Genomic DNA, 18,410 nt, shown 5'->3' with positions numbered 1-18,410 from the left:
TGGTAGTGGGGGTTTTCTTTTCTCTCTGAAGATGAAGGATTGAAAAGCAAACTGTTTCAGGCAATCATGGTGCTGGTGTGATCCTCCACAGATCGGCAGTGGCTACGTGTTACCTGTACAATGTAGGTATGTATCGTCGATGCTAGTGATGGATGTCGACTTGGCAGACAATTCGCTCCTGCTTTTTGCGGCAGTGGTCACTGTCGATCTCTCTCGTACCTACATGTGTATCTACCGGGTATGTACTATGCAATACGAAAACGACCCATCTCAGGTACCTACATGTACTGTTGTATACCTACAATTCTCTCTCTCTCTCTCTCTCTCTCTCTCTATATATTTATCATTATAGTGGTGGTGCATATTCCTCAATCACACTCTTCGGCTCCACATATTCGCCCAAGGCCTTGTACTCAATATCATCATATCCAAACGCTCCCGGACCTCCAATTCTCACGCCGGCTTCCGTATCACTCCAACGAGGACTACACGTGATTCCGAGCACCGTCACACGGAATCCATACTTGAATTCTGGCACGCCCAGACTCTTTCCGGACACGGTATCGAGTACGCAAATCAGATCGGGGACTGAGGCGAGAATGGTTGTTGTTTTCACGCCATTTTGTTGTTGTTTCTCATCATCATCATCTGTGTGCTCTGCGTAGATGTTTTCGTTCTTGAAAGGGATAGTGAGCGTGCCGGACGACTTCACGGCGGGTAGACGTTTGGCTGGGGAATGTGGGGACTCGCCCTCTTCCTCTTCTTCTTCGTCGCTGGAAAGGCTTGCGATGGTGATAGTGCCGTAGGAGTGGCCTTTGAAGAGGCGACGTTCAACATTGATGATTTTGCCACGGAAGAGGATTTTGGCGCTCTTCTCTCCGCCGACTTGCTCGACAATTTGCTCGGCGACGGTAGAGAGGGTATTAGTCGCTTCGGCGAGAGCGATGCAACGACCGATGCGCCAGGCGAGAGAGACGGTGTTGAGCACGCTGAATTTCTTCACTTTGTCCGTCGTGGTGGGCTTGGAGGCCATGCCTACTCTGCTGCCCATTTCGGAACACGAAGCGCGGAGTGCGCGATCGACGATTTCGTCGTTGCTGGCTTTGGTCATGAGGATGGTCTTGCCATCGCCCGAGTCGATTGCACAGGGTACGAGCTCCCCGGGAGCATGGACGGCAAGTGTGGTTTGCCAGTACGTTGGATAGGCACGTCCCATCCAGTCCGCATCAATGATGGGTCGATCAAAGAAGCGCGTCGAACCAGCAAGGAATGGTTCGAGACCGTTGGCGCCTCCGATCTCTAAGCTCATCACGGCGTCGAAGGTGTCTTGCCCGAGATACTCGAGCAGAGCATGGAACGCGTGCACGGTCTCGATGGACTGGAGACCCTCGTTGGATGTTGCTGGAGACCCCATGTGCCCTCCCCAGTAGACCACGGCGTTCTCGGCGAGCGACGAAGCATCAATCACTCTCATTTTGTGCCCAGCACGGAGCATATCTCTCATCTGAATTCTTGACGCTTCAGGAGATCCACCGCCAGCACATCCGAGTACATAGCATCCTATCAAAAGGTACGTCAGCAAGGAGGTATCTCGAGGATCCTGATGAAGCTGTCTCGACAGGTCGATTATCCGAGCGTCTCGCCAGGTACAGGCTCTCTCACTGGGATCATGAAATGAGAGGACTTACCATCTGCCAGGTATTTCACATCAGTCTCGGTGATGTCCCATTCCAAAACTCCTTTTTCGTTTCGGACTATTGTGGGCTTGTAAGTGCGAGGATCCACGGGAGGCTCGTCCATGATCTTCACTGCAAAGTCCTTATCGACCTCGGTTTCGAAATCAAGCCCATCTTCTTCGTTTTCGTCGTCATCATTCAGTACCGCAGCTTGCTTATTGATGTCTAATTCGCCAACAGCTTTCACTACTGTGCGAAGTTGGTTTGCCTGCAAAAGTAACACGTGAAAGGTAAGGTAAGCATATATCTCTAGAAGGGCGAAGCTGTTGCAACTTTGAAATGCTGGTACATACCATATAGCTGACTGGGTAGCTTTCGACTTCGGCAATGATGATGCTGTCCTTGATTGCGCCGGCGTCCACTGCCCGCTGTATGGCGATTGACTTGGCACGCTCGTTCGCTTGCGTTTGAGTCTGATCTGCCACACCTTGGATGATATCTACAATGCCTCCGACCTTGGAGATTGCCGCGCCTACAGCGTTGGCGACGTCGTGATAGATGGGGAGCTTGAGTTCCGAAGCACCCTTGAGAGATGAAGGTGCCAAAACGGCGCCGCCTCCGACAAGGAGGACGGGGAGAGGTTCTGGCGATGTCTTGATAATGTCAATTGCTCCCTCGAGTAGAGCCTTGATCCTCCGTTGAGCTTGCTCGACCATGTCCTTGTCCAGATGGGATACGGCCGAAACGTTGCCAATTTCTGCTTTGCCTGCTGCAACGGCAATGTCTGAGGCAGTGATGACCTTTCCACCAAAAACCAGAGCATCGCGCGTCAGGTAGTGACCGACAGATTCCGGACCGACAGTGACTTTGCCCTCCGCTTCTCTGACAATGGAGCCGCCTCCGAGGCCTATCGAGTGCAACGAAGGCATGGAATAGTTCACGCGCACTCCAGCAACGGTGACATAGGCCGAAGCTTGCCTGGGGAGGCCGGAAGGAAGCAATACACCCACATCAGTGGTGGTACCGCCGATGTCTGCTACGATGGCTGATGACTTGGCAAGATCGTGACCTGTCAAATATGCGGCGCCTCGCATGGAATTTGTCGCGCCGGAAGAAAAGGTACGAATGGGTATTTGAGCAGCGGCCACCGAGTCCAGTAATGTACCATCATTCTGCGTCAGAAACAACGGACAAGTCAGTTTCAGCGACTTCATCGCCCTTCTGAACCCTTGAACGGTCCGCCGGGCATAGCGCAATATCGCAGCATTCAGAATTGCAGCATTCTCCCGCTCCATGAGACCAATATTCGCACATTCGTGCGAGACAATCACATCTGCCCCGGGAATCTCTCTGAGGACAATTTCGCGGACCCGATCCTCTTGCTTGAATTCTTCATCGATGGGAGAAAATACGCCAATCACGACAATCGCGGTCAAACCCAGTTTCTTGATCTCTTCACATCTTTCCACAATTTGCTGCTCTACCACAGCCGCTTCCTCGGAGCCATCAATGTGTAATCCCCCATCCGCATACCCCACGTATCCTTTGATGATACTCGTCAATCCCGGAGGGAATTCCGAAAAGGGTGGAACCTCTCGTAAAAAGCTCTTGGAGAGACGAATAATGGCCACTCGGCGTAGACGTCTCGCATCTTGTTCCACGACGGCATTAATAAAGTGTGTCGTACCGACCGTGACGCTCGCGATTCTTTCTGAAGGCAATGCTGACTTTTCAAGCACATTTCTCACTGCGGCTTCAATTCCTCCTGTCACGTCGGGCGTTGTGGGCGTTTTGTGGTGCGCGAGAATACCTCGGGTGGGAGTGTATTGCTGCGAAGGGTCAATGGCTACTGCGTCGGTGTTTGTGCCTATTCGTGTTGTTATATGAGCTTGTTTTCGTTTCAGTAGTACATGTAAGTGGTAGGAAGAGCTTACCGCCTACATCCACTCCAATGCGAATATTCTTTATGCCTTCACTAGCCATTTTTTCGGAATTTGAGTCAGTCGGTCAGTCAGTCAACCAGTAGCACTCGCAGACATGGCGTTTTATATAGCAAAAAGAAAGAAAAAAAAAAGAAATAGCATGACAAAGGGCCTATCTATCTCTTCACGTGCTGCTGGTGATATGCCATTCCATGCCATAGCTACTTGCTGGCCTGCTGCTGCATAATCGAGTGAGCTCTCTTGCGCGATCTCGGCGTAGGTCTACAACGAGATACTTGTCTCTATAATCGTACAATCGGACGAGCGCGCAGCGAGAGCTCACTTCAGCCGGTAAAAGGTAAAGTATGGGGAGTACCCTGTATATGATTATGTGGCCTATCATAAATGATACATTCTCTTCGAAAGATGTACCGTATTGTCCGTATCACCTAGATAGATTATGATGTTATCTGCGTGGTTGGGTAGATGTTGTACAAATGTACAATCAAAGTAAACTTGTTTCGGAACGGCAAAAAGTAGACATCCCGATGGATTCACCAACAACATCATCTGTTTTCTCTGCTTTCTTATCGGCCGTCGGCCAACCGACAACGCCAATCTACAGTACATATTGATTGATTGCTCTTCTCGGCAGATTCGTTTTGCTGCTGAGTGGTGACTGAGGAGGAGGGATGCCTATCGTGGCGACGGGGATATCATAGGTAGGTGGTATCTAACTGCTGATATGAAATAATATAGAGAGTGAGAGAGGGGGAGAGAGAGAGAGTGAGGGAGAGGAAGAGGTACATAGGAGGAGTAAGTAGTAAAGTAGAGCAGGGCAAGGCAGGGCAGGTAGAGCCAAAATACTATCACGGCAAAGATGTGTGATAACTGACCATAATACACATTCTATCCCTATCTGGACTGCTTCTTCTGTTCTTCTATTCCCACCACCATCATCATCATCATCATCATGTCTTTTCAAGCCATCATCGACTACTGCAGACTCCCATCCAACGCTCGCAGCGTAGCCAATGTATGGATCAACGAAGACATTCGACCCCTTCCACCCCATCGTCGGACATGGACACGATGGGCCTACATTTCCTTCTGGGCCATTAATCAAATGTGTCTTTCGAATTGGCAACTCGGTGCTTCCTTGGTCGCCGCAGGTCTTTCGGTCTGGCAAGCTGTAATTGCAACCTTCATTGGCAAGCTCATTATCGCCATGGTGGCCGTCGCGAATGGATATGTTGGTGCTGAGTGGTAAGTACAGATTGTGGGAGGAAGGGTTTGATTTTGTGATGCAGCATTGAATGGAATGGACTCTCCGATTTGGAAAAGAGAAAAAGAAAAGAGAAAAGAAAAAGAAAAGATTCCTTACTGACCTCCTCACGTAACTTGTCTAGGCACATTGGGTTTCCAGTCGTCAGTCGCTACATCTGGGGCATGTATGGCCATTATCTCGCTCTCTTCCAAAGAATTCTTCTCTCTCTAGTCTGGTTCTCCGTGCAAAGCTGGACCGGAGGACTATGCGTGCAAAACATACTCGCATCCATGTTCCCGTCATATCAACACATGGGAAACCACTTTCCCGCCTCGGCGAATATGAACACGAAGCAGGTCAGTCACTTCTCCTCGATACTGCCCAAAAAACTCACTTATCAGTCGCTGCTGGTCTCCATACTGAATGATATACAGTTCATTGGCTGGGTGGTCTTCAACGTACTCATGGTACCCATCTTGTACGTGAAGCCAGAAAAGATGCAATGGGTCGTCGCGGGGATGAACATGGTGACAGCAGTGACTCTGATCTCCATGTGCATCTGGATCATGGTAACCGCGGGCGGGGGAGGACCACTACTCAGCCAACCCGCAACAGCTCTGAGTAATTGGGACTTGGGCTGGAGTATGGTCCACGGTGTCACAACCGTCATAGGCGGAATCGCTGTCGGTCTCACAAACCAAATGGACTACTCTCGTTTCGCGAGGCGTCCGGGAGATCAGGTCATGGGCCAGTGGCTCTCGATTATAGTGCTGGGTGTCCTCATGCCCGCTCTCGGATGTCTGAGTGCTTCTGCATCACAGGGAGTGTACGGAGAAGCGATTTGGTGAGTTTTCTTTTTTCTTTTTTCTTTCCTTTTCTTTTCTTTTTCTTTTTTTTTACGACCATCGTAATTTCACACCTCCCAGCTTGTGACCACCCATCACACAGCTAGCTGACAGCAGCAAACTACTAGGAATCCTCCAAATTTGGTACAGAAATGGCTGGATACCGACTACAACTCTCGATCCCGAGCTGCAGGCTTCTTCGCAGGTTGCGGCCTCGTCATCTGTCAATTGGCCATCAACACCATCGACAACGCATTCTCCACCGGCATGGACATGGCAGGTCTATTTCCATCCTTCATCAACATCCGGCGTGGAGCATACATTGGCCTGATTCTCAGCATTGCAATGTGTCCCTGGCAATTACTCAGTGCCGCCAGCACCTTCATCAGTGTACTCTCCGCATACTCCGTCTTCCTTGGTCCCATGGTCGGCATCATGATTTGCGACTACTTCATCCTGCGCAAGCGACGAGTCAAATTATCCGATCTCTACCATCCGGGCAAAGACGGTCTGTATTATTTCTGGAATGGCATCAACTGGCGAAGTTTTGTCTCGTGGGCAATCGGTTGGTCCTACCTCTTGCCTGGCTTCGCACATGCTGTGACTCCGAGTATCAAAGTGCCGGAAGCATGTACCAATCTGTACTATCTCGCTTTTCCTCTGGGCTTTGCCGTGAGTTTCAGCGTGCACTTTTGCATCAATACCGCTTTCCCGCCCGTTGGACTGCAAGAGATTGATGATGTCGATTACTTTGGCACTTTTACCGAAACTGAGGCTGCCAAGATGGGTGTTGCAGTTTCAGAAACTATCGAGAGTGAAGATGGTGGCTCGCCTCCGAATGAGCTGGATAAGGGGAAAGCTGGTTTGACGCAAGTTCGGAGTGTATAGAATAATACTTGTACCTGTGTATGCTGCAGAATGCTCAAGTCAGTTCACGTGCCCTTCTTGTTTGTGAATTTCGTGTACATGTTGTTCTGCTACACAGGTTGGCCGGGTTGCATGTGCATATGTCCTCCAGATTGAGTTAGTGGCGCGCCTCTTCTCCTGAGTCCAAAGGCAGCAAGGTCAGGTCCATCTGTGTGCATCAGTGAGAGTTTTCCAGAGATGTGCTGTTACTTGCTTGGGCTGAGGAATGAAGCCAGGTCGATAAACCAATCATGCTCAACAGTGAACCAGTGGAAAACTTGTCAAAACGGGAGCACGTCGCACAAGAGAAGAGTCTGACAGGAAGAAAGTCATCAATGTCTGTGCATTTGGCAGTGAGCCTCATTTTGATCATACGCTAGCGTAATCCTCCGTAGCAACGCCAAGGACTGCCAACCAAAGCAGTCGTGATCCATCCCAGCAAATGCACAATGTCCACGAAACGTCTAGTAGAAGGTGTTTGGACGGGTTGCGGCAAAGACCTTCTTGCCGGACTTTGGTGCTGCACGGTGAGGCAGAGGGAATTTGAGGTTCTTGGTGGTGAGTTGCTTGATGTATGGGCGGCGAAGGTCGTCGGTCTTCTCAACCTCAACGACCTTGAGGATCTGTGTGAAGTGTCAGTATGCGCTCGGGAGTGCAGCTTGCAGCTGGAACGTACGTGGATGGTCCTGAAGCGAGCACGGTGGCGGGAAGCCATGTCCTGGTAGAGCGCCTTCACGGCGTCTGTGCGGGACATCTCGCGGTACTCCTTGTACATGTTGTGGGTACCGGAACGCGAGTCGTATCGAATCCAGATACCAAAGTTCTTGACCTTGAGAGGGTGCTTCTCGTGGATCTGTTCGCCAGGTATCAATAGCTATCCTCCACATCACTGCCCATCTTGTTCCTCTGCTCCCTATACGCACCTTGTTCAAGCTGACGATCTCACCGTTGGCCTTCTTGATCTTGCGCAGCTTGGCGAGGAAGTACCAGAAACGAGACTTGGCGACGACATCGTTTGGTGCAAAGATACGCATGCGGTAGAGCTTTGGGGTTGGGTTGGCGTCACTTGGGAGATGACGGCCAATGACCTGGTACTCGACCAGGCCCTTGTAGCCGGTGCTTGCAGACTGAACTGTTGGAGAACAATATCAGCGCTGTCTGACAGCAGAATAGGTAGAAGTGGTATCCAATGCGTCTCGACCATCTCAGCTCGTGCAGTCCACTTTGACACTGACTCTGCTGCAACGAATGCTGTTCGCTCGTGCAGAGAATACAGTACCTGGCCCTATGCGCAATCAAGCGCATTGCAATTCTGCTCCGGTCTTTGCACAATCCCGTCTCTTTTCATCCAGTCGGCGAGGCTCGTTGCGCAATCGCAGTCGAGGCGGAGGTCGAAGAGTGCTTACCCATCTGCACAATGTTAGCACATCATGGCACACGGTGGCCTGTTACGCCAGCACTTACTGTTGCTGTTCCTGCCGGGGTTAGTGATTGTCGTCGTGAACCTGAACAAAGACGGACGAACTGAGGTTTTCGCAAATCGCAAAAGTGTGGGCACCTCAGTTCCCGCTCGGAAACAGCCGCCGATCTTGGCACCTACCTTACCTTAGAACAACCCGGACATTCCTGGTCACATCTACCAACTTACCTACATGTACATCCACACACTGCACATGCGAGTCAGTAGACAAAGAAAAGCAAACAGAAACACAACAGCAAACAACAGCAGCAGAGAACAGCCGCCGTGATGGTCAACATCGACACGCTGTTCGAAGACTTTGCAATCGCCCACGAGGATCCGTCCGGTCCAAATGGCTACCTCTTGGCTGGTTGCATCTCACCCGAAGCACCTAAGCATGACCAAGGACGACTGTACCACTTCCGCAATGGCATCAGTGCATCGAATGCGCAGACCGACATTCGCTACAAACTGCAATACAACCCTGCGCTTCACCTTGATAAAAAGGAGACCAGTACCTGGACTGACATTCTCACTTGCTATCACAAATTCGTGGGCAGCCTTCTTGCCGCAGAGGAGCTGCAGAACGTTGGCAGAACCAACGAAGCAGAATGGGCTCAGGTGTACGATGAATGGAAAAAGGTCGTCAACACCATATACCAGGGCTACACGAACCAGGCGTTGCAGGCCTGGACCATTCCTTGTCTGTATGTGGGTGTGAAGTACTTGCGGGTATTTGCTATCAAGGCCGACGAAAAGTCCGCCAGCCAGCGAGAGAGCGGCATGACTTTCGGCGGCATCACAGAAGAGGACGCCTATGACCCGGATAGCGCCAACGAGAAACTCGAAGACGCTGCACGCCAGATCAATCGAATCTTTGGATTGTGCATTGGCGACCGGTAAGTCTCTCCCGTCCGTGCAAACTTCACTGTCAAAGAAACGCCACTGCTGTTTGCCGTCGTAGCAAAGACTCATGGTAAGTATAGCAATCCTGTTGAGGACTCACGCAAGTGGGCGCTCTATTACATCGCCTCTGCGCTGTTCAAAACTCACTTCAAACTCAACCATATATCCTTGTCGAAGAACATTCTGAAGTCGCTGCAGTCTCAAGCCGACATGCCGCCTCTTTCCCAGTTTCCCAAAAGTCACCAAGTCGCTTTCAACTATTACCGCGGAGTCATTCACTTCGTCGACGAAGACTACAGCGCTGCCCAGGACTGTCTGGAAGAGGCATATCAATTGTGTCATGTCAAAGCAACAAAGAATATACAGCTAATCCTGACATATCTTATACCGACAAAGCTACTGACTTCCAGTAAGCTGCCTTCTGCGGCACTGCTGTCACAATATCCGGGGCTCGCGAGATTATTTCAACCTCTTGCCGAAGCTATGCGAAAGGGGGACTTGGCAGCATTCAACACGGCCCTCGAGAATGGCGAGGAAGAATTTGTGAAGCGCCGCATCTATCTCACTCTCGAGCGTGGGCGCGATGTCATACTGCGCAACATATTCCGGAAAGTCTTTTTAGCCGGTGGTTATGAGCCACCGAAGGAGGGCGAGACGGCACCACCATTGCGGAGGTCGAGAGTGCCCTTGGACGAATTTGCAGCTGCACTGCAAATGGCGGGCGCAGAGGTGACCAATGGCGACCAAGGATTTGACTACGACGAGGTCGAGTGCTTGATTGCGAACGCCATATACAAGGTATGTCCGTGTATTGGTCCTTGCTCTTCTGGCTACTTTCGGCGCCTGCGCCCATCTCCCTTCCTGGGCTATGGGACGCAGCAGAACAGCCCTAGCTAACATGCATTGCAGAACCTAATGAAAGGCTATATCGCAAGAGAACGACGTATTGTCGTGCTGGGCAAGAATGGTGCCTTCCCAGGCACAGGAGTATGACCACTGCCTAATACAGTTGCCAACCAGTGCTATCATTGAGAAGCCGGGATGCCAGCCTTGCGATCCGCATCAAGTGTCGCCACCTCGCTGGAAGGAATGCAACATGCGTTATGCATAGCATACGGTCTGGTCCATAGATCGGGGTCCTCGCCGTGAATCATCCAGCACGTACCAACATTACATCGCCCGCGCTAGCAGTTCCCGCATGAGTCACGACTGCGCTACTGAAGCTGGACTTGGGTCGCCCCTGGTATACTTTGGTGATCACTGGCAAGGGTCGCAGAACATGCTCGCGTGCCTGAAAATCCTGAAATTCACGGCGACGGCATCGCTCACTGAGGTAATAATGATATGGCCATGTCGGCATACATGTATTGCGGGAATGTGTCTCACTCAAGACTGCTAGCAAGAAGGTCAAAAGCAAGAGACGCCCTCCGTGATAGCGACGAAATATTGAAAAAAATCGTTGCATGCCATCAAGGACATGAATTCTCATTCTGATAATTTCCTACATTTTTCTTTGACATACTCTTGTTTGCTGTTTACGTCCTTCCACTCCAATCAGCGGCATGCTGAATTCAGCATTGGCATTCATTTCCAATGCCACGCGCGTAACAAATAGGTATTATGACATCCTGATCTCCTCCATGCACAGCTTAGCATTCTTGATTCCACTCCTCCAAACGCCATCGTAATCAGAACAATGATAAAAGTACAACAGTGGTTTTCGTCGTTTTGGGGGGTGCTTGTGCCTTTGTCTTGTTTTCTGCTTCTCGACACCACACTTATTGCAATATGCGTACGCCACGCTAGAAGTAATTGAAATCTCTGCTCCAGATTTCTTTTTCATGATAATATACAAAAGGGGTATCAATAGGTAGTAAGTATTATGAGATACGAGATGCTGCGATCGAGCGGGCAGCCAGGAATGCGGGATGATGATGATAAGAAGAAGACGCGATACAGTTGGGAGTCGTGTTTTGTTCGGTCCTCGTGAGTCAGGTGATATCAGCTTGAGGATGATGAGATCGTCAGGCGCTGAAGAAAGCGGTGGTGCGCAGCAGATTTAGGTATGCGGAGAGCGAGTGGAAGAGGCGATGTCGTCGAGATGATTGACTGGTAACGTCAGTTTTCCTATCGATAGCTAGGATGATGGTAAAGAGTGTGGTGTATAAGGCTTACCCATCGCGACGAAGAGGTCGAAGAAGAGGGGCGAGCCTCCAGCTTCCATTTCCATCTGCATGGTTCCGCTGCGCTTGAAAGTGTTTCGGCTTCTGATGATGAGGGCGAGATAGTGTGCTCGTAGCTTGGAATCGGAGGCCGGGGTGTTGGCGTATGCATAGCGAGCCGATGAGAGGATGGTGGAGCACTGGATCCCAGCTTGAAGACCTTGCTTCTTGAGTGCGAGGCGTTGGAGGTCTGGGAGTCCGTAGCGATAGGCTGAGCACTATGAGATCAGTTAGTGTGTACCCGCCATCCATCCATGACCGGGAGCACGTACGTAGATAACTGTGTCTTTGAGAAGGACATGGTTGTTGGATGTACACACAGTGCTCTCTGGCATGCCTCTTGCTGCATCGCCATTGTCGAGAAACCACGTTTGATGACTCTTATCGTACTCGAGCTTCGGCGTGTAGTCACCCTTGTACAAGTACTCTAGCAGTGCTGAGAAAACCTCCGGCATTTCGTTCGGGATATCGATACGTTTTCCACTGACGTCTGACTCGAAGAATTGCTTGCGGATCTGTTGAGCGAAGACTGGCGATTTGCAGAGGATGTCTTCGTGAGCAGCGAACAGTCGCTGCTCTGGACCGATCGCTATTGTGACAATCGCGGAGTTGAGGTTACTAGAAAGCGTCAGCCTTTGGACTCCACGATGTGTCGACACTGCGTACGGTGATGTGGGTGAGCTGGCTGTCCTGGTTGGAGATGAATGAGTCGAAGATTGATGTTGCTGTTGCACAATCGGTTGTATGGTGCTGATTCGCTTTGATGTGCTATACTCCTTGAAAGACTTCTGCCTCTTGCTACTCATCGATTTTCCCGCTCGATGGGAGAAGCTGTCTCTGTAGGACTTGTCTCTTTTGCTGATAGAGAACATGTTCACTGGCAATGAAAGGGCGGAAGTGTATGCGAATACTAGCGTAGAACAGGGTGAGACAGCCAGAATGGCAGTGACCAGGTGGAGGAGCATGGGAGTACTTATGCATCTTGCGCCCGGCGCTGCTTAGGCAACACTATCCGCGCGGACTCATCAAGCCTCCGTTGAGAGTAATACAGGCCCATTACCCTAGCATATACGAGGCAACAGGCGTGAACTCAAGCGACATGCGCGGCAGAGTCACGAGTCGACGTGAATGGCTCGCGTCGATTGCGTGCAGGAGGAGACTCTTTCTGACTGGCTGGCAGAAACCCGATATTGCCACGAAATCACGGGACACAGTTCCAGGTTGCTGTTTCGAGTCAAGGGCGGCCTCCTTATCGGTTTGGGAGCCTATGGGAAGTGAGGGGATCGTGGCTTTGGTGGGTGGAGATGTAGAACTATGTTTCACAGGCAAAGGGATGCCGAACCCTGGCGATCCGCTTCTCCTGAAAAGTGAAAGCAAGTTTAAGCAACGCTGCACGCCCGTCTCGTCAGACAAAATCCCGCTGCTTCCCACCACCAGGTACCAATTGAAGTTGCTTGGGTGTGTGTGTGTGTCGTATCGAGAGTAGACGAAGCTGACGGGCAGAAGAGATGCGAACAGTGTGCCGGCAGGTTTGGGCAGCAAGCAGTCGTGTAGAATTTATACAGCAAATGCCAAGAATACCTTGTGGTGTTTAGAAGGTCGGCTGCATGCAGCCGCAACGCTAAGGCAGGAACCGATCAACCGAAATATCCCGTGGCATGCTTGGTGGCATATGTCGTTGCGAGAATCATAGGGTACCGGTAATAATAACTTGGATTAGGTACTACATGTACCTCATCATCGCACTCCATCTCTCTGATGCGCTTCCTTCATATCCCATCTCTCTTCGCGCGGGTTTTCAGCAATTGGTATCTGATTCCAGGTTGAATACGACTATGTGTGTCAGCGGTGCGAGACGTCCACTTACTCATCCATGAAAGACACCCTTTCGCATCAAAGAGGACAGTACCTGCTTACCCAATACCGGAACGCGACAAACAAGATCTCTGCGGCGTCTCTCCCAACTTGCATCGAGCAAGCACGGACTCGCTTGAACAGCCGTATATTGGAAGATCTTCGACAAAGATCCTGCAACCTGCTTAAGAGGCTGCTTGCTGCATCGTCGTCTTTTGTAGTCTTGTTGCACCATCTGCGACGACCCCGGGCCCCATCACCGTAACATTCCATACATCCAGCTTCCGGTCTGATGCCCAGGTCTGGATTTTGCGCCAGTCCACACACAGGTGTGGATAACCGTGCAGCTGCCGGACCGGATTGGGTGCATTGCCCACTTGTTCGTGCCATTGCCATCCCAATAGTGTCAGATCGCCCTGGCACATAATCGCCTGTCGGATGCTACAAAACAAGAGTGAGTGAGCGGTCGCTTAGTTAGATACAGCGAGCGATAGACTGCGGCGCATGCACTACTTACGCTTCGAGGCAGTGCTCATGGTGATCGCTGATATTGCCATCAGGCTTGGGCTTGGCTAATTCCCATGATAAAGGGTATCGTTCTGGGTACCATAGTTCACGGAACAGTTTCTACCAGTGGGAAGAATAAGCGTTGGCTGTCCTATGGCCTGTGTTTATGACAAAATATGTGAAGGCTAAGGCTTACCAGACAGTGGAGGTTGTGGAATACGTATGGTGTTGCCCAAAGATCCCCCGAGCCGTCTCTCAGCTCGTACGACTCGAACGGCGCACCTGCCACTTCTTTCTGAGATATCCGGACATTGAATCCTATATACGGTCGTTGACTTAACACCCGGAATCTAGCAGTAAAAAAGGCGTGGTAGGTAATATTACCGCTAAGGAGATCCTCCCAGGCCGTTTCATGCTCCGGACGTGGTGGCCCCACAAATGGTATGTTCTCTGGCAGACTCACCAGACCAGCATTGTTCATATCAAAGTGCTTCAAAATGGGGCGGAAAGCAGCCTTGGTGATATCTATTATGGTAGAGTCCTCAGCGTCTTTTTTTGATCTACGGCCATGTCATAGCAGAGAGAAGGCTCATATATTTACCGTGTGTGGGAAGGCGAGGACCTCCTGCTTGCTGGCTGCCATGGTAATAGCCAACTTTGTATGTCAGTAGAATCGTAGCGATGATGACCCCTACTCCAATAGCGTAAGATGTAGTACGAAAAGGGCCATCTCGTCGCGGAGGCTCGTCGTCTCCCTCTGCTATGAAGGGCTGCTTGTCTTCTTCCTCTGGTATAGGACAACCCGGGAGCATGTTTTTGGCCGGTTCGGACTGTCTTCAGCGATATTTCTCGGCCGCGATGATAGGCTTCTTTGCTACAGTTCCCGTCAAAGGTCATGGAAAAGAGCACAGCAGCATGCAGAGATTCGAAACGGATGAGATCACGGCATCGCCGCCAGACGACCACACCAATAAGAGACCTGAGATATTGAGGTGAATGCCTTGCTCTCTTGACCCTGCTGTAGCTCTTCAGCATTGCAGCTTCCACGAGCAGCATCGATGAGGGTGATACGCCCGTGGTAAACCTACCAGGTAGGTAATGTAGACAGGGGACATATTTTCTGAACCCAGTGAGTGAATGTTGTCACTCGTTTGTTCTCACCACCGCGTGCCTATAGGCTATATTGGCAGCACTACCTCGTACCGTATGCACGGCATTGCACGCACAACTGCACTTCCCGTCCATTTCTGTCCCGAATTCTTCATCGCGCTTAACGGAGTGTTCTTGCCCGAACGAAAAAGCTTAAAACGGGAAACAAAGTTGCCTGTTGCGCGAACTGCAAGCCCTGACGGAAAACTGCATTGATCAGACGAATCAGGATGTAGTATTGCCGCCAACATCTTTCTCTCCTCCTTGCAGTGGTCTTCTGCTACCTGACCTCCTCCCTCCTCCTGCCTACCTCCCTCCTACCTTTCCGGACCTGCCTTTGAGTTGAAGCCCTCCATCTCCTCGTAGAAGGAGCAGACTGCCCCGTCGTTACTTCCCGTTACTTCGCTTCAAATCATTCGCCCTGGACATGCGCCCACCGCCTCGTTGATTGAGACCACTCCACATGGCGTTGACGAGGAGTTCCAGATAAGGCGAATTGGCACTTGAGTTGCCTCGTGCATAATCCTACAACCTACAGCCTGTACGCCAGGCTTCGTCGATCGAGACGCTTTCCAGCATCGCGCGACTTCTCGATGTTACGCTGCAGGAGCTGGGGATACCATGAGCTGAGAATGGCGAGGGGTGTCACCGCCATCGAGTTGCTGGACGACGTCGATGTTCAGACGTAGTGAAGTATACATGGTATCTGTTGATAGCAGTCTACGGTGCTGCCGACGGGAGTCGGTATTCGAGCTTGATATCGGCATGCTACTGCCACTGGACGACGCAGCAGCACTTCCCCGAGATTACACCTGCAACACCTCTAAGCCTCATATTCACGTTACGATAGCGCTGCGAGACGTTCAAGATGTGGTGGCTGATGACACGATGGACTCGCTCTCAATACACTGCCATTTCTCAGAACTCTCTGCTCACGGAGGATGACCCGGAAATTGGAGACGCTCTAAAAGAAGGACGAGAGCGAGAAGTCCGCAGAAAATGGCAAATCAAGCCAGCTATGAAATGTAATTTTTCGGGAGTCCTGATACTCGTTGCTGGAGCAGCTTTACTTATAGCGCTTACGATACAATGCACAATCTGGTACCTACTTTCGCGAGGCATGCCTGGTCTCCGGCCGACCGAGTTCTGTAAGAATGGACGAAATCTCAGACTGTATGGAACGATGATTGACAAATTGCAGCACCTCTATATCGGCTATTCAATAACATCCACTATGAGATCGCCACCATACGCACCGGTCACTTGGCTACTGCAGATGCTCCAGATCATATCTATCGCCAGCCACAAAGTGTAGAAGTTCACGATGCATGGGTCAATTTGACCGACACGGCGATCTTCCCCATCACTCGAAACGAAGTGATTCGGCTAGGAAAGGATCCGGATTATGCTGTCAAGGCGCCAGAAGAATGGGGCTGGCCGAAGGACAGTTACCTGGCGTCCCTCGAGGTGTTCCATCATCTTCACTGCCTCGACGTCCTTCGGAGAAACTTGCTCCACCATTACCACGTCTATTGGGGTGTTCGCTTCGGCTTCAGCCCCAATCTCGTATGGACATGGCATCTGACACACTGTCTGGATATATTGAGGCAACACCTGATGTGCAATGCAGACACTGCAATGTTCATATACTCTTATGTGGAGGGACAGACGGAACCGCAAGGCGACTTCACTGTGCAGAAAAAATGCATCAACTTCGACCAGATCCACGAATGGAATTATAAAAAACGGCAGGACAATCTGCTGCACAGTCACGAGCCTCCGTGGAGATCCAGAGTCGCACCGATCAAAGAGCTGCCTCCAGCGCCAGGCGTTCCCAGGATTACGAATGAGACTGTATATGTGGACTATGGCGATGGCTTGAGTGTTCCCACAGGAGTGATACCAGGCCTCGAGGGCAAGGAATATTGCTTGGGCGAGATAGGTGAGTACACATGAAACGACGGACAAGAGACTGTCGCCTTAAGAGACCTTCATATGTCCTACGGGCTTGCCCGTTGGTGGCACAGAACATCGACCCATCTCGCCGATATAGACAGGTAGCAAAGGTAGAATTCAGGTAGTCCGCGTGTGTGTATGTATGCGTGCATACTCTATACTGTACCTAGTAGGGCGGGCAGCAGCGGTTTTTTTTTTTTTTCTTTTTTGTGGACCGTGGACCGTGGGCCGTGGATATGGTGGCGCATGGGGTCTAGCCCGACGTCTACAGTACCTGGTACATGTAGGAGGAACTCTAAGCCTCAGTCTGTGTTCCGATGTTGAAGAGCATACCGGTGAGTACAATGACAACGTGTATTGAGTACCAGGTAGTCTGTTGGTGAGGGAAAGGTAAGAGCTACCCCGGTAGGTAGGATAACCGGCAGTTTGGGACAAAACCGCCCGCCTGGGAGAATACATTAAGGTACCAGGTATACAACATTCAGCGGGCATGACTTCAACAGGCCGGGTAGGAGGTAGGTATTGATCGATCAGTTTTTTTTGTACTAAAACGCCGATCTTGAACGCTGACCTGCCTTACTGCCGGAGCCAGGGCACGGTTTATTGATCCTCCGACTTACCTCCTACGCAAGTCGGGCTATGATGTCCCAATTGTACAACGTACATGTGGTTGCTCCGAAATCTACAGGTACGTGTATCTACATGTACCTTACCTACATGTCTCCATGCTGCTCGCTACAAGGACACTCTTCTAGTGGCTTCCTTTCTTTTTTGGACAGTGCGCTCTTCTCTTCCGCACGGTGCTATCGTGTGAGGGAGACGCCATGTTTACATGTTTAGCAGCAACTTCATGTTCCCTCGCTCTCTGGAGGTTCCGCCACGTCTGGAATTGAATGCGAGCCATGGTCAGAGCTGTTTGAGCACGCAACAATCATGCATTATTGGGCCGGGTCTGCAGAGGCCTCAGTTATCGCTGGGTAGGGGTGAGCTCCCCTTGACAATATCGACCGTTGCAGTGTTGGGCCAGCTCGATACCTTGCGGCGACTGATACGAGCTAGGTATTGTACGTGTACATGTGAAGACGAGGTACCTTAGTGTTCACAGGATCAAGGTTGTTCGCGAAGTTCGTCACACAAGCGTACCTAGCTTTGTTCACATATTGTCAAAACGACGATAGAGGAGGAATTTCGAACAGGCTGTGTCTGGTGACAATGCTACTGTACCTTATGCTCGTCAAGCCTATGGTTTATGAACCTGGACCTGCCCAGCTACCTGGTATACGTACCTACCTCATATAAAAACACTAGGTATCCACACCATTGGAGCCACACTACACAGTCTCGAATCGCAAAGTCAAGCGTCGAGAAAGAGCTGCGTCTCCATTTCCGGCTCTATCAACACACAACTCCACACTACACAGACACTTGGATCACAAGTCAAGTCTCGAAAATGAAAGCCAATGTGGTTCTGGTGTTCCTGGCATTGGCCACGAACTCGCTTGCTCTCCCCAATCCTGCAGGCATAACGAGTAAGAAGACTACTTCCCGCACACCTACTGCCCAGAGATAATGCTAATGCAGAATTCTTGTAGATCGATTGCACCTCTGGGGGGTTCGTGACCAAGCAAAATCAGCACAACCTGATATTTACCTGTACGGATGGCCATTTCGGATGTATCTCGCGGGAGGCAAGGATACATAAAGTGGTCTGTGCGGGAGAGACACCTTACCAGGTATCTTT

At 50.8% G+C, this 18,410-nt stretch overlaps 7 protein-coding genes across 7 annotated transcripts; 3 read left to right on the top strand and 4 right to left on the bottom strand.

Annotated features, from left to right (window-relative positions):
- Positions 1-346: 346 nt before the first annotated feature.
- On the bottom strand, positions 347-3,659 carry SEPMUDRAFT_155188 (Hydantoinase_A-domain-containing protein; the record flags this gene model as incomplete). Its single annotated transcript, XM_016907604.1, has 4 exons — positions 347-1,560; positions 1,689-1,944; positions 2,030-3,543; positions 3,611-3,659. 4 exons carry the CDS (start codon positions 3,657-3,659, stop codon positions 347-349), a joined length of 3,033 nt encoding a protein of 1,010 aa, XP_016762597.1.
- Positions 3,660-4,571: 912 nt separating this feature from the next.
- SEPMUDRAFT_82757 (NCS1 nucleoside transporter family) lies at positions 4,572-6,641 on the top strand (the record flags this gene model as incomplete). Its single annotated transcript, XM_016910316.1, has 4 exons — positions 4,572-4,864; positions 5,008-5,221; positions 5,300-5,709; positions 5,839-6,641. The coding sequence occupies 4 exons, from the start codon at positions 4,572-4,574 to the stop codon at positions 6,596-6,598; spliced, it is 1,677 nt and encodes a 558-aa protein (XP_016762596.1). The 3' UTR covers positions 6,599-6,641.
- Positions 6,642-6,934: 293 nt separating this feature from the next.
- SEPMUDRAFT_124631 (60S ribosomal protein L20) lies at positions 6,935-7,921 on the bottom strand (the record flags this gene model as incomplete). The annotated part of the gene is made up of 4 exons (XM_016901927.1): positions 6,935-7,239; positions 7,293-7,469; positions 7,540-7,748; positions 7,852-7,921. The coding sequence occupies 4 exons, from the start codon at positions 7,919-7,921 to the stop codon at positions 7,081-7,083; spliced, it is 615 nt and encodes a 204-aa protein (XP_016762595.1). The 3' UTR covers positions 6,935-7,080.
- A 442-nt stretch (positions 7,922-8,363) lies between these two features.
- Positions 8,364-10,404, top strand: SEPMUDRAFT_62859 (uncharacterized protein; the record flags this gene model as incomplete). The annotated part of the gene is made up of 3 exons (XM_016909614.1): positions 8,364-8,974; positions 9,062-9,779; positions 9,891-10,404. 3 exons carry the CDS (start codon positions 8,364-8,366, stop codon positions 9,972-9,974), a joined length of 1,413 nt encoding a protein of 470 aa, XP_016762594.1. The 3' UTR covers positions 9,975-10,404.
- A 714-nt stretch (positions 10,405-11,118) lies between these two features.
- SEPMUDRAFT_40844 (uncharacterized protein) lies at positions 11,119-12,009 on the bottom strand (the record flags this gene model as incomplete). Its single annotated transcript, XM_016908803.1, has 2 exons — positions 11,119-11,421; positions 11,476-12,009. The coding sequence occupies 2 exons, from the start codon at positions 12,007-12,009 to the stop codon at positions 11,119-11,121; spliced, it is 837 nt and encodes a 278-aa protein (XP_016762593.1).
- Positions 12,010-13,002: 993 nt separating this feature from the next.
- SEPMUDRAFT_132124 (uncharacterized protein) lies at positions 13,003-15,368 on the bottom strand (the record flags this gene model as incomplete). The annotated part of the gene is made up of 5 exons (XM_016902474.1): positions 13,003-13,498; positions 13,575-13,684; positions 13,761-13,882; positions 13,949-14,124; positions 15,250-15,368. 5 exons carry the CDS (start codon positions 15,366-15,368, stop codon positions 13,243-13,245), a joined length of 783 nt encoding a protein of 260 aa, XP_016762592.1. The 3' UTR covers positions 13,003-13,242.
- SEPMUDRAFT_148172 (uncharacterized protein) lies at positions 15,059-16,774 on the top strand. The gene is made up of 2 exons (XM_016904755.1): positions 15,059-15,861; positions 15,915-16,774. The coding sequence occupies exons 1-2, from the start codon at positions 15,582-15,584 to the stop codon at positions 16,667-16,669; spliced, it is 1,035 nt and encodes a 344-aa protein (XP_016762591.1). The 5' UTR covers positions 15,059-15,581; the 3' UTR covers positions 16,670-16,774.
- The last annotated feature ends 1,636 nt before the right edge of the window (positions 16,775-18,410 follow it).

The sequence above is a fragment of the Sphaerulina musiva genome (genome assembly GCF_000320565.1).
Source record: "Sphaerulina musiva SO2202 unplaced genomic scaffold SEPMUscaffold_3, whole genome shotgun sequence".
NCBI classification, from domain to species: domain Eukaryota; kingdom Fungi; phylum Ascomycota; class Dothideomycetes; order Mycosphaerellales; family Mycosphaerellaceae; genus Sphaerulina; species Sphaerulina musiva.
The sequence above is the reverse complement of the archived record's forward strand: the minus strand, read 5'-3'. Positions and strand labels throughout refer to the sequence as shown.

Bases quoted from the DNA above. Each gene is read 5' to 3' on its own strand.
- SEPMUDRAFT_148172 (XM_016904755.1), top strand. From the start codon at position 15,582: ATGTGGTGGCTGATGACACGATGGACTCGCTCTCAATACACTGCCATT. The intron at 15,862-15,914 runs GTAAGAATGGAC...GACAAATTGCAG, and splicing joins TCTCCGGCCGACCGAGTTCT to CACCTCTATATCGGCTATTC.